Source organism: Oncorhynchus nerka, linkage group LG16 (genome assembly GCF_034236695.1).
Source record: "Oncorhynchus nerka isolate Pitt River linkage group LG16, Oner_Uvic_2.0, whole genome shotgun sequence".
NCBI lineage: Eukaryota > Metazoa > Chordata > Actinopteri > Salmoniformes > Salmonidae > Oncorhynchus > Oncorhynchus nerka.
Genome location: NC_088411.1, coordinates 36,921,827 through 36,936,826, shown reverse-complemented (window position 1 = coordinate 36,936,826; position 15,000 = coordinate 36,921,827). Strand labels below are relative to the sequence as shown.

Genomic DNA, 15,000 nt, shown 5'->3' with positions numbered 1-15,000 from the left:
TGTGCGCGCGTGCGCGCGTGTGTGCGTGTGTGCGTGCGTGTGTGCATGTGTGTGTGTGCGTGTGTGTGTGTTTGCTTTTTTTGTTATTTAAAGGGTGGATCAGCTTCAATATTGCAGATAGATTGTTGCTCCATCAATGTAATTGTCTACATCATTTCCAATCCCCCATATATTTTTGGGGTGAATATACATATCCATATACATACATACAGTTGAAGTCATAAGTTTACATACACCTAGGTTGGAGTCATTACAACTCGTTTTTCAACCACTCCACAAATTTCTTGTTAACAAACTATAGTTTTGGCAAGTCGGTGAGGACATCTACTTTGATGATAGCAGTGCTGGCACACAGATTCGACAGTCACGAGATGGGTACTTCAAATAGGCCTAGGAAATGTCAAGGGAACTGTTGCCTACTGTTTAGATGGGTTAAATGGAAACTGACATCTGGATGCTGACTGTAGGTATATAACCTCTATACATAGTCTTCATATTAACTGTAGGTCTATAACCTCTATACATAGTCTTGATATTATCTGTAGGTATATAACCTCGTACATAGTCTTGATATTAACTGTAGGTATATAACCTCTTACATAGCCTTGATATTAACTGTAGGTATATAACCTCTATACATAGCCTTGATATTATCTGTAGGTATATAACCTCTTACATAGTCTTGATATTAACTGTAGGTATATAACCTCTTACATAGCCTTGATATTAACTGTAGGTATATAACCTCTTACATAGCCTTGACATTAACTCCTGCAGAATAAAGCCTTTCTTGCAGTAAAATGACAGATCTACCCCGAATGTAGACTAAAGGTGTGGAGAAATATGATTTATTTCATTCAGCATCTTGAGAGAATGTGAATGTGCAGTTAAATAACGTCTGTAGAGTTGCTGGCTTTATCGGAATCATAAAAGCTTATATTACTTCAACCACATAAAGTATGCATCCAATGCCGAACTGAAATCTTATCAGAACCATGTTGGGTAGTTTTTACAGATTTCTATTTCCTTACAACCGGCCAAAATGATGTAATGACAATTGAGATGTACAAACTATGGCATAAGGGGACGACGAGCGCAGATAAGAGGCAATCAGTAAATTTGATTAAGACATTAATGAGAGAGCTAGGACTGACATAGCCATACATATTTGTTCAGCACTTTTGAAATGTACAGTGACAGAATTCAGAATATGGGCCGTTCTTACAGTTTTGCAAATTAATTCATAAAAAATCCTACAATGTGATTTTCTGGATTTTTTCTCTCATTTTGTCTGTTATAGTTGAAGTGTACCTATGATGAAAATGACAGGCCTCTCTCATCTTTTTAAGTGGGAGAACTTGCACAATTGGTGGCTGACTAAATACTCCCCCCCCCCCCCACTGTATATATAACATTCTACTGGTTGCAAGATTTTTGTATAATAATTTAAATTGAATAATTCAACGTTTTTAATCTGGCGTTGTTTTGCGTGTCAATTCAAAAACCATGTGCCATGGAATCGGTACATCGAAAATCTCTTCCCAACTATTTTGCAATGTATGTGGCACAGCTGTCAATTTTTTGGTCCTTAAATGAAATTGGTATATGCTTTTATTTATCACACTTTGCTTTAACCATTTATGTTCTTTAATATAGGGCCGCCATAAAAGTTCCTTACATTTTCCCGCTTCTACTTGCCTCTTCCATTTTTGTGGTAATGCTGCAATTGTAATTTTGGGTAGAGCAGACATTTCCATATGTCTGTGTTAGCTGCATGTGTGACATAACTTCACCAGTCCTATTTAGGATATTATTTACAAAAATGATACCTTATTAAACATTTTATCGAAAAATACATTTTTTTTACAATTAGTATATTTGAGTTTAACCACAATATTTGTTGTATTTTCAAGTGGATTAAACTGAAATTGTAAACAATTTTCTAAAAAATAAGATTTTTTGCATATGATTTCGTTTTCAAATAACCGAAAGTGAGCAGTGGTAATCTGAATAGAAGGAAAAAGGCCATTCTTGAACATGGAGATATTCTTACTAATTTACCAGAGAAGCATTTTGGAGTTAAGTCTAACTTTTGTATGACTGATACATTTAATGAGAGGTTTAATGCTTTAATATTGCTTTTCATTTTGTCTGGCTTGCCATTCCAAATAAAATTTAATATTTTTTGTTCATATAATTTAAAAATCAGTTCACTAGGTGTAGGCAAAACCATAAGCAAATAGATAAACTGTGATGTGACTAAAGAGTTAATCAGGGTGATTTTTCCACAAATGGACAGGTATTTTCCTTTCCATGGTAGCAAGATCTGATATATTTTTGCTAACTTTCTATAAAAATGTATTGTAGTAAGATAATTTCTTTCTTTCGGGATTTGTATACCGAGTATGTCCACATCCACGTCAGACCATTTTATTGGTAAACTACACGGTAATGTAAAAGTTGTATTTTTTAGTGATCCAATACGAAATATAGTACACTTATCATCATTTGTTTTTAATCCAGAGAGGTTAGCGAAAGTATCTAGATCCTCTAAGAGGCTGTGGATTTTAATTGTGGTTTCAAAAGAAAACATGAATCATCAGCGTACAATGACACCTTAGTTTTTAAGCCACGGATTGCTAATCCCTTAATATTATTGTTGGATCTAATCTTAACAGCTAACATTTCGATGGCAATAATAAATAGATATGCCGATAGTGGACAACCTTGTTTTACTCCCCTTGACAGTTTAAAACTTTCTGAGATGTATCCATTATTTACTATTTTACACCTAGGGTTACAATACATAACTTTAACCCATTTTATAAGAGACTCCAGTCGTACTTTATCAAAAGCCTTTTCAAAATCAGCTATGAAAACCAGGCCTGGTTTCTCAGATATTTCATAGTGTTCTATTGTTTCCAGTACTTGTCTTATATTATCCACAATGTATCGTCCATGTAAAAAAACTGTCTGATTAGGATGAATAATATCTGACAATACCTTGTTAATTCTATGCTATAATATTTGCATCACAACACTGAAGTGTAAGAGGCCTCCAATTTTTTAAATGGCCTGGATCTTTATATTTACCACTTGGATCCTGTTTCAGTAATAATGAAATCAGACCTTGTTGTTGAGTGTCCGATAATCTACCATTTATATAGGAGTGGTTAAAACATGCTAATGGTCCTCTGAGTATATCAAAAAAGTTTGGTACACTTTCACTGGTATGCCATCCAGCCCTGGAGTTTCCCAGCCTTATTAATTGCATCAATAAATTCCTCCTCTGTAGTTTGGCCTTCACATGAGTCTTTCTGTACAGATGTACATTTTACATTATTAATAGGAAAAAAATTCATACAATTAGCTTTGTTTAGTGGAGATGGAGGAGGCTTTACACTTCCTATTTCAAGATATCATTCGGGGAATCATGTGTGACTCCATCATTTGTAACAAGTTTCAATACCTTTTTTTGGTAGCATTTCTATGTTGAAGATTGAAAAATAATTTGGTGCATTTTTCCCCAAATTCCATCCAGTTCGCTTTACTTTTATATTATATTACACTGGATCTTTCTGGAATAAGTTCCTCCAATTCTTTTTCCTCTAACTTATTCGGTGCCTCTATGGTACAGCTTTTATTGCTGTTTAATTGTTCTGTTAGTCCTTCAATTTCCTTTGTTAATATGGACTCTTTTGATCTAAATTGCTTTTGTTTTATAGATGAGTACTGTATTGCATGGCCTCTAAAGGCACATTTAAAAGTGTCCCATACAATAAGGGGATCTGCTGTACCTATGTTATGTCTGAAAAGTCAGTTATAAATTATTCTGTCCTAGTTATAAACAAGTTATCCTCCAGTAGGCTTTGATTAAATTTCCAATATCCTCACCCATGTGGAAATTCTGTAAGAGTAATATATATGCCAATTATTTGATGTTCCGACCGCATTCTGTCCTCTATCAACACGTTTTAAAACTTTTGGTGCCAGAGAGAATGGCATAAGAAAGTAATCAAGTCGACTAGCGCGATTAAGCCTCCGCCATGTATATCTCACTAGTCAAGGGTATTTATCTTGTTATGGAGCATGCGAATTTTCGCAGTCTTTAAAAAAAAATCGCGCAACATTTCAGCGCCCTGCTATTCATGCCAGGAATATGGTACGTTCATTTGGTTAGTTTGTGTGGCTAGAAAACAGTCAGACCTTTCCAAAAGTGTTTAAATCACGCCTGTGCCATTTACAGAACGTGCGTTTCGGTCGAATAGTGCATGAAAATCTGTTCACTGAAAATGTAAAAATATATTCTTCCGCGCCTGCAGGCAATTGTTTACTGAGAACAGAATTAAATAGAGCCGAGTTCTCATTGGCTACAGCTTCCCCATGCTGTCTAGAGTTACGTCATTAGTTTCGCAATTGATTCTTGGTCTAACCCAAACAAGGGAACTACTTTCCTACTGCCACCGCCCAGATTTTGGAGCGACCATTTTCAAACATGTTTTTCTCCACGGACCAGCTAACGATTTCACACCGTCTTCTGAGGTATTTTATCGCTTATTAACGTGTACTAGTACCTAAAGTTGCATTACAAAAGTATTTCGAAGTGTTTTGTGAAAGTTTATCGTCGACTTTTGGCATTTTAAAAAATGACGTTACGTTATAAAATGCTAATTTTTTCCTCCAATTCCAAGGTATTCCTAGCTCGATATCTAGGCTATATATGGACCGATTTAATCGAAAAAAGACCCTAAATGATGTTTATGGGACATCTAGGAGTGCCAAGAATGAAGCTCGTCAAAGGTAAGGAATGTTTTATATTTTATTTCAGCCTTTTCGTTTGCGAGCGCTAACGAAAAATCTGTCATTTTTGTGATGTTGCATTATGTGAGGCTGCATGGTACAGATAATAGCGTCTCATGCTTTCCCCGAAAAGCATTTTACAAATCTGACTTGGTGGATAGATTCACAACGAGTGGTAATTTGGTATATTGGATGTCAATTTTTATGACATTTTGATTTTTATCATAAACTATGCGTGGTGCACTTGAAATTTCAGAAAATTCGATTCCCAATGGGGAAGCGCTTCCATAACTTAAGCCTCCAGATATCCCCTAATTCCAATATATCCATGACACAGAAATACATTGGTTCTGGGATATGCAACCATTTCCTTTCTCACTCAACGCCAAAAAACACACACCATCCATCCACCACATACTGGGCCTTCTGATTACTGTGAGTTTATCTCCACCATGGTGAATTAGTGCTTTTGTGTTCCAATTAGTTATATTTGAAGATAGAAAATATATGTATTTTGTTGTATTATTACAATCCATAACAGGGCTAGAATTGTGTGTACGTGTTTGTTTGTGGTACTCATATAGTGATGAATAGTATGGTAGGCTATGGTAAGGTTATGGTAGGGCTATGGTAAGGTTATGGTAGGGTGATGGTAGGGTTATGGTAAGGTTATGGTAAGGTTATGGTAGGCTATGGTAAGGTGATGGTAGGGTTATGGTAAGGTTATGGTAGGCTATGGTAAGGTTATGGTAGGCTATGGTAAGGTGATGGTAGGGTTATGGTAAGGTTATGGTAGGCTATGGTAAGGTTATGGTAGGCTATGGTAAGGTGATGGTAGGGTTATGGTAAGGTGATGGTAGGGCTATGGTAAGGTTATGGTAGGCTATGGTAAGGTTATGGTAGGCTATGGTAAGGTTATGGTAGAGTTATGGTAGGCTATGGTAAGGTTATGGTAGGGTTATGGTAAGGGTATGGTAGGGCTATGGTAAGGTTATGGTAAGGTTATGGTAGGGTTATGGTAAGGTTATGGTAGGGTTATGGTAGGTTATGGTAAGGTGATGGTAGGCAATGGTAAGGTGATGGTAGGGTTATGGTAAGGTTATGGTAGGGTTATGGCAAGGTTATGGTAGGGTTATGGCAAGGTTATGGTAAGGTGATGGTAGGGTTATGGTAAGGATATGGTAAGGTTATGGGAGGGTTATGGTAAGGTTATGGTAAGGTTATGGTAGGGTTATGGTAAGGTTATGGGAGGGTTATGGTAAGGTTATGGTAGGGTAGGGTTATGGTAAGGTTATGGGAGGGTTATGGCAAGGTTATGGTAAGGTTATGGTAAGGTTATGGTAGGGTTATGGTAAGGTTATGGTAAGGCGATGGTAGGGTTATGGTAAGGTTATGGCAAGGTTATGGTAAGGTGATGGTAGGGCTATGGTAAGGTTATGGTAGGCTATGGTAAGGTTATGGTAGGCTATGGTAAGGTTATGGTAGGGTTATGGTAAGGGTATGGTAGGGTTATGGTAGGGTTATGGTAAGGTTATGGTAGGGTTATGGTAGGCAATGGTAAGGTGATGGTAGGGTTATGGTAAGGTTATGGTAAGGTTATGGTAGGGTTATGGCAAGGTTATGGTAGGGTTATGGCAAGGTTATGGTAAGGTGATGGTAGGGTTATGGTAAGGATATGGTAAGGTTATGGGAGGGTTATGGTAAGGTTATGGTAGGGTTATGGCAAGGTTATGGTAAGGTTATGGTAGGGTTATGGTAAGGTTATGGGAGGGTTATGGTAAGGTTATGGTAGGGTTATTTCAAAGTTATGGTAAGGTGATGGTAGGGTTATGGTAAGGTTATGGGAGGGTTATGGTAAGGTTATGGTAAGGTTATGGTAGGGTTATGGTAAGGTTATGGTAAGGCGGTGGTAGGGTTATGGTAAGGTTATGGTAGGGTTATGGTAAGGTTATGGTAAGGTTATGGCAAAGTTATGGTAAGGTTATAGTAAGGGTATGTTCTACCTGTATGGTAATTAGCAGTATGTCCAGTGCGTAGGGTTCTTCAGGTGTGGACAGACTCTTCCTCTGGCTTTGTAGCTTGGACACCTGCATCCACTTCCCACTGAAGAACGAGTACTGGCTCTCCATGTCCCGGATAGTCACTAGCAATACGTTGCCATGACGATCCTTGATGGGCTCGTAGTGGACACGCCCCAGCTTGTGTGTCCCCAACAAGCTCTGAGAATGACATCAATCAATCAATCAATAAATCCTCATATCTGTATGTCTGCCTATCTACTAATCTCTGACTCACATACACCCCCCACACACACACACAGGGGTGTACCTGTAGTTGCCCAGCGGCAGCCAACATCTTCTGTCTGGCCTGTAGAGTGGAGGAGGAGGACATGGAGACAGACATACTCTGTCTCAGCCACCGCACATCCTCCCACATACACGACAACTAGAGAGAGAAAGGGGGATAGGTAGAGAGAGAGAGAGAGAGAGAGAGAGACTGCATTATACACATCATTGTATAGAAATATTGAGGTACAGTAATTTGATTGAAATGCTGAATCCAGCCTGATGCACGAGTGCTAAAAATTCTCTATATATGGCTGCTGCCCTGTAATGAACTACATTACCCACAATACCTTAGTGAACCATAGGAAGTCCTGCATGAGAGAGCTGCCGTAAGAGTCATCCACCTCCACTATAGGGATCTGGTCCTCTGTGGTCACCAGTAGACTGTCTTTGTGGTAGAACACTGCCGCCAGGTAAACCCCCCTACAGAACCAGCAAAATGGAACAGTCCATCTCAGTTAAACACTCCACTTGGAACAGTTTTACTTCCGGTGCCGACAGAAATGGCCGCCTCGGAAACTATGCAGTATTTTGTTTTCTTACGTGCTATTTCTTACATTGGTACCCTAAGTAATCTTAGGTTTCATTACATACAGTCGGGAGGAACTACTGAATATAAGAGCCACGTTAACTCACCATCATTACGACCAGGAACACAACTTTCCCGAAGCGGATCCTGTGTTTTGCCCACCACCCAGGACAATAGATCGGATCCCAGCCGGCGAACCAAAACAACGTCGCCGGCCGTAAAAGGGTCAAACGAAGCGGTCTTCTGGTCAGGCTCCGGAGACGGGCACATCGTGCACCACTCCCTAGCATACTACTCGCCAATGTCCAGTATCTTGACAACAAGGTTGATGAAATCCGAGCAAGGGTAGCATTCCAGAGAGACATCAGAGACTGTAACGTTCTTTGCTTCACGGAAACATGGCTCACTCGAGAGACGCTATCGGAATCGGTACAGCCAGCTGGTTTCTTCACGCATCGCGCTGACAGAAACAAGCATCTTTCTGGTAAGAAGAGGGGCAGGGGGCGTATGCCTTATGATTAACAAGATGTGGTGTGATCATAACAACATACAGGAACTCAAGTCCTTCTGTTCACCTGACTTAGAATTCCTCACAATCAAATGTCGACCGCATTATCTACCAAGAGAATTCTCTTCAATTATAATCACAGCCGCATATATTCCCCCCCAAGCAGACACATCGATGGCCCTGAACAAATTTATTTGACTCTATGTAAACTGGAAACCACATATCCTGAGGCTGCATTCATTGTAGCTGGGGATTTTAACAAGGCTAATCTGAAAACAAGACTCCCTAAATTCAATCAGCATATCGATTGTGCAACCAGGGCTGGTAAAACCCTGGATCATTGTTATTCTAACTTCCGCGACGCATATAAGACCCTCCTCCGCCCTCCTTTCGGAAAAGCTAACCACGAATCCATTTTGTTGCTCCCAGCCTAGAGACAAAGTCTAAAACAGGAAGCTCCCGCGTTCAGGTCTGTTCAATGCTGGTCCAACCAATCGGATTCCATGCTTCAAGACTGCTTCGATCACGTGGATTGGGATATGTTCCGCATTGCGTCCAACAACAGCATTGACGAATACGCTGATTCGGTGAGCGAGTTCATTAGCAAGTGCATCGGCGATGTCGTACCCACAGCAACTGTTAAAACATTCCCAAACCAGAAACCGTGGATTGATGGCAGCATTCGCGCAAAACTGAAAGCGCAAACCACTGCTTTTAACCAGAGCAAGGTGACCAGAAACATGATCAAATACAAACAGTGTAGCTATTCCCTCCGCAAGGCAATCAAACAAGCTAAGCGTCAGTATAGAGACAAAGTAGAGTCGCAATTCAACGGCTCAGACACAAGAGGTATGTGGCAGGGTCTACAGTCAATCACGGATTACAAAAAGAAAACCAGCCCCGTCGTGGACCAGGATGTCTTGCTCCCAGAAAGACTAAATAACTTCTTTGCTCGCTTTGAGGACAATACAGTGCCACTGACACGGCCCGCTACCAAAACCTGCGGACTCTCCTTCACTGCAGCTGACGTGAGTAAAACATTTAAACGTCTTAACCCTCGCAAGGCTGCAGGCCCAGACGGCATCCCCAGCCGCATCCTCAGAGCATATGTAGACCAGCTGGCTGGTGTGTTTACAGACATATTCAATCAATCCTTATCCCAGTCTGCTGTCCCCACATGCTTCAAGAGGGCCACCATTGTTCCTGTTCCCAAGAAAGCTAAGGTAATTGAGCTAAACGACTACCGCCCCGTAGCACTCACTTCCATAATCATGAAGTGCTTTGAGAGACTAGTCAAGGACCATATCAACTCCAGCCTACCTGACACCCTAGACCCACTCCAATTTGCTTACCGCCCCAATAGGTCCACAGACGACGCAATCGCAACCACACTGCACACTACCCTAACCCATCTGGACAAGAGGAAGACCTATGTGAGAATGCTGTGCATCGACTACAGCTCAGCATTTAACACCATAGTACCCTCCAAAATCATCATCAAGCTCGAGACCCTGGGTCTCGACCCCGCCCTGTGCAACTGGGTACTGGACTTCCTGATGGTCCGCCACCAGTTGGTGAGGGTAGGTAACAACATCTCCACCCCGCTGATCCTCAACACTGGGGCCCCAAAAGGGTGTGTTCTGAGCCCTCTCCTGTACTCCCTGTTAACACACGACTGCGTGGCCTTGCACGACCTCCAACTTAATCATCAAGTTTGCGGACGACACTACAGTGGCAGGCTTGATTACCAACAACGACGAGACGGCTTACAGGGAGGAGGTGAGGGCCCTCGGAGTGTGGTGTCAGGAAAATAACCTCACACTCAACGTTAACAAAACAAAGGATATGATCGTGGACTTCAGGAAACAGCAGAGGGAGCACCCCCCCTATCCACATCGACGGGACAGTAGTGGAGAGGGTAGTAAGTTTTAAGTTCCTCGGCGTACACATCAAGGACAAACTGAATTGGTCCACCCACACAGACAGCATCGTGAAGAAGGCGCAGCAGCGCCTCTTCAACCTCAGGAGGCTGAAGAAATTCGGCTTGTCACCAAAAGCACTCACAAACTTTTATAGATGCACAATCGAGAGCATCCTGTCGGGCTGTATCACCGCCTGGTACGGCAACTGCTCCGCCCACAATCGTAAGGCTCTCCAGAGGGTAGTGAGGTCTGCACAAACTACCTGCCCTCCAGGACACCTACACCACCCGATGTTACAGGAAGGCCATAAAGATCATCAAGGACAACAACCACCCGAGCCACTGCCTGTTCACCCCGCTATCATCCAGAAGGCGAGGTCAGTACAGGTGCATCAATGCAGGGACCGAGAGACTGAAAAACAGCTTCTATCTCAAGGCCATCAGACTGTTAAACAGCCACCACTAACATTGAGTGGCTGCTGCCAATATACTGACTCAACTCCAGCCACTTTAATAATGGAAAACTGATGTATAAAATGTAGCACTAGCCACTTTAAACAATGCCAATTAATATATGTGTTTACACATATGTTTACATACCCTACATTACTCATCTCATATGTATATACTGTACTCTATACCACCTACTGCATCTTGCCATCTTTATGTAATACATGTATCACTAGCCACTTTAAACAATGCCACTTTTATATGTTTACATACCCTACATTACTCATCTCATATGTATATACTGTACTCGATACCATCTACTGCATCTTGCCTATGCCGTTCTGTACCATCACTCATTCATATATTTTTATGTACATATTCTTCATTCCTTTACACTTGTAGTGTAAGGTAGTTGTTGTGAAATTGTTAGGTTAGATTACTCGTTGGTTATTACTGCATTGTCGGAACTAGAAGCACAAGCATTTCGCTACACTCGCATTAAACATCTGCTAACCATGTGTATGTGACAAATAAAATTTGATTTGATTTGATTTGAGTCCATAATGTACATCCCAGGGGTGTATTTTACACATCACACTACTTGCTCACCTTTTGAGAGTCTTGACAAACTTGTTGGAGGAGTTAAAGAGGTGCTTGAGACTTCTGGAGACGGACTGCTTACGGCTTGGGTTCTGGAGCTTTGATGTGTCTGAGAGTAGGAGAGAGAGGAGAGAGGGAGAGAGGGAGAGAGGAGAGAGGGGTGAGGAGAGAGGGAGAGATGGGAGAGGAGAGATGGAGAGAGGGAGAGGAGAGGAGAGAGGGAGAGAGGAGAGAGGGGAGGGGAGAGGAGAGAGGGAGAGATGGGAGAGGAGAGAGGGAGAGAGGGAGAGGAGATGAGAGAGGGAGAGAGGAGAGAGGGAGAGGAGAGGAGAGAGGGAGAGGAGTGGAGAGAGGAGAGGAGAGAGGGAGAGAGGGAGACAGGAGAGAGGGAGAGGAGAGGAGAGAGGGGAGAGGAGAGGAGAGAGGAGAGGAGAGAGGGAGAGATGGGAGAGGAGAGAGGGAGAGGAGAAGAGATGGAGAGAGGAGAGATGGGAGAGGAGAGATGGGAGAGGAGAGAGGGAGAGAGGAGAGATGGGAGAGGAGAGGAGAGGAGAGAGGGAGAGAGGGAGGAGAGGAGAGAGGGAGAGATGGGAGAGGAGAGGAGAGAGGTGGAGAGGAGAGAGGAGAGAGGAGAGAGGGGAAGAGGAGAGGAGAGAGGGAGAGAGGAGAGAGGGGAGAGGAGAGGAGAGAGAGAGATGTGAGAGGAGAGGAGAGGCGAAAGGGAGAGAGGGAGAGAGGGAGAGAGGGAGAGAGGAGAGATGGGAGGGGGAGAGATGGAGAGATGGGAGAGAGGAGAGATGGGAGAGGAGAGGAGAGAGGGAGAGAGGGAGAGAGGAGAGATGGGAGAGGAGAGAGGGAGAGAGGAGAGATGGGAGAGGAGAGGAGAGAGTGAGAGATGGGAGAGGAGAGGAGAGAGGGGGAGATGGGAGAGGAGAGTGAAGAGAGAAGAGAGGGAAAAGGAGAGAGGGAAGAGGGGATTGGAGGTAAACTGATTATTTTTCTTCCTGGTAAAGAAAACATTTGACCTCTTATTTGTCTGTGTTATTACTTCTGCTGTTTTCAACTTGAACTAGATCCTGTATGTATGTGTGTGCACTGCACTGAAAAACTCAAATGCTTTCTACTGTTTACTCAGTATCGGAATGTTGTTATTCCTTTCAAGTGAAATGCTGTTATGCAGGAAACTGTTCTTGACCTTAAACTAATGTCCTCTAACGGTTTACTGAGTATAGTAATTGTTGTTATTGAGTTCTTGAGGATCTTTAGTTTTTAAGGAGCACTGTGAATTTGACTCACTTTGTCTGAGTGAAAGAGAGTAGAGGGTGTGGGGAGAAAGGAATCAGCCGTGAAGTAGAGAGAGAGAGAGAAAGCACGAGAGAATGACCTTGTTTACACTGCATGTACTGTAATGACCTGTCACATTTTTTGCAATCGACTAAAAATGAACAAACACAAAACAACAGCAAACAGAGAAGGGAAGAGGGAGTCAGAGATTAGATGTTCTCAGAGCTGGTCACCTTTCAAGGTTCAGTGGCACTCTGTTGTGTTATCTGAGCCTGTTCAGCTGTCTATCCTCTACAGCCCCCTATCTATTCCCTCTCACCCCCATATCTCCACCTCTCACCCACATCCCCCTGCTATCTGCCCCTGGACCGCTGGCCCCAGCGATGCCAATCGCCATCCCACATGCTAATTGGAAAGATAATCACAGAGTGTAAACACAAGGCAGATAGACAGACGGACAGACAGGCAGATAGACGGACAGACAGACAGACAGACAGACAGACAGACAGACAGACAGACAGACAGACAGACAGACAGACAGACAGACAGACAGATAGACAGACGGACGGACAGGCAGATAGACAGACGGACGGACCACAGGATACAGTACTTTCGGGAAAGTATTCAGACCACTTTAATTTTTCCACATTTTGTTACGTTACAGCCTTATTCTAATTAAATTATTGTTTTCTCCTCATCAATCTACACACCATACCCCATAATGACAAAGCAAAAACTTTTTTTTTTATAATTTATGAAAAATAAAAAACAGAAATACCTTTTTTTACTTAAGTATTCAGACCCTTTGCTATGAGACTCAAAATTGAGATCAGGTGCATTCTGTTTCCATTGATCATCCTTGAGATGTTTCTGCAACTTGATTGGAGTCCACCTGTGGTACATTCAATTGATTGGACGTGATTTGGAAAGGCACACACCTGTCTATGTAAAGTACCACAGTTGACAGTGCATGTCAGTGCAAAAATCTAGCCATGAGATCAAAGGAATTGTCCCTAGAGCTCCGAGACAGGATTGTGTCGAGGCACAGATCTGGGGAAGGGAACCCAAACATTTCTGCAGCATTGAAGGTCCCTAAGAACACAGTGGGGGGACGACCTCGGGGAGAAGGGCATTGGTCAGGGAGGTGAACCCCATGATCACACTGACAGAGCTCCAGAGTTCCTCTATGGAGAAAAGAGAACCTTCCAGAAGGACAACCATCTCTACAGCACTCCAATAAACAGGCATTTATGGAAGAGTGGCCAGCCGGAAGCCACTCCTCAGTGAAAGACACATGATAGCCCGCTTGGAGTTTGCCAAAAGGCAACGAAAGACTCTCAGACGATTCTCTGGTCTGATGAAACTAAGATTGAACTCTTTGGCCTGAATGACAAGCGTCACGTCTGGAGGAAACCTGGCACCATCCCTACAGTGAAGCACCATCCCTACAGTGAAGCACCATCCCTACAGTGAAGCACCATCCCTACAGTGAAGCATCTGAATGTCCTTGAGTGGCCCAGCCAGAGCCTGGATTTGAACCTGATCAAACATCTCTTAAGAGACCTGAACATTTCTGTGCAGCAACACTCCCCATCCAGCCTAACAGAGCTTGAGAGGATCTACAGAGAAGAAGGGGAGAAACTCCCCAAATACAGGTTTGTTAAGCTGGTAGCGTCATACCCAAGAATACTCAAGGCTTTAATCGCTGCCAATGGTGCTTCAAGAAAGTACTGAGTAAAGTGTCTGAATACTTATGTAAATGTGATGTTTCAGTTTTCCATTTTTTATACATTTGCACAAATAAAATAAAAAACCTGTTTTCTCTTTGTCATTATGGTGTACAGTGTGTAGAATAATGAGATGGGGGGGAAACTATTTCATCAATAGTATCGTAACAAAATGTGTGAAAAGTCAAGTGGTCTGAATAGTCTCCGAATGCACTGTACCATACATTACAACTGTGTATCTGACATGATGTCTTCTTCTTTTAGCTCAGAACCATGTGTGTGAGGTATATACTTTTGTTTCAAAGTAGATTTGTTTAAGACCGAGAAACACTCTGTGTGACCCTGATTTAGCCCACTGCAGTAAAACCTTGCCTGTGAAAAGGAAAATCTTCCTGTCCTGCAAATGCCAATTCACCCAACCCACACTGAAATATCTCAATTCTTTTGTATCCCTTTAGGCTTGCTCCAGTGTAGGGTGAAGGGCTGTTTATAAGGTAGATGTAAACATCAGGAAATGACAGATTTTCAGGGATTTAAACAAGCCGGTTGGAGCACCATAAGGGGACTACAGCTAGTTTTTTAAATATATATATTTTTTTACCACAGAGTCGCGATGAGCCGTATATTCAGCCATTGAGAGCCAGCTAGCTAAAATTGATTTTGGCATCAATATGGCGGCCACTCTGGCTGAGAACATTCATGACAGTGGTGTGACATGACAGATGCAACCCATGTCTGTCTGTGTTCTAGTCCTTCTAGAGTGGTGAGGCTGTGCGGAGGGCAGGAGAACTACAATGGTACGTCTAGAACTTGTCCGTTTTGTGTCTGTGTTGTAG

At 42.4% G+C, this 15,000-nt stretch overlaps 1 protein-coding gene across 1 annotated transcript in view; it reads right to left on the bottom strand.

The window, feature by feature from the left end:
• LOC115117616 (ankyrin repeat and fibronectin type-III domain-containing protein 1-like) overlaps positions 1-15,000 on the bottom strand; it is a 101,417-nt gene that overhangs the window by 47,343 nt on the left and 39,074 nt on the right. Inside the window, exons 7-10 of the mRNA XM_065002323.1 lie at positions 11,163-11,262; positions 7,436-7,568; positions 7,129-7,245; positions 6,804-7,019 (exon numbers count right to left, since the gene is read on the bottom strand). Of these exons, the coding sequence (XP_064858395.1) occupies positions 6,804-7,019; positions 7,129-7,245; positions 7,436-7,568; positions 11,163-11,262 (566 nt within the window). The remainder of the gene's footprint in view (positions 1-6,803; positions 7,020-7,128; positions 7,246-7,435; positions 7,569-11,162; positions 11,263-15,000) is intronic.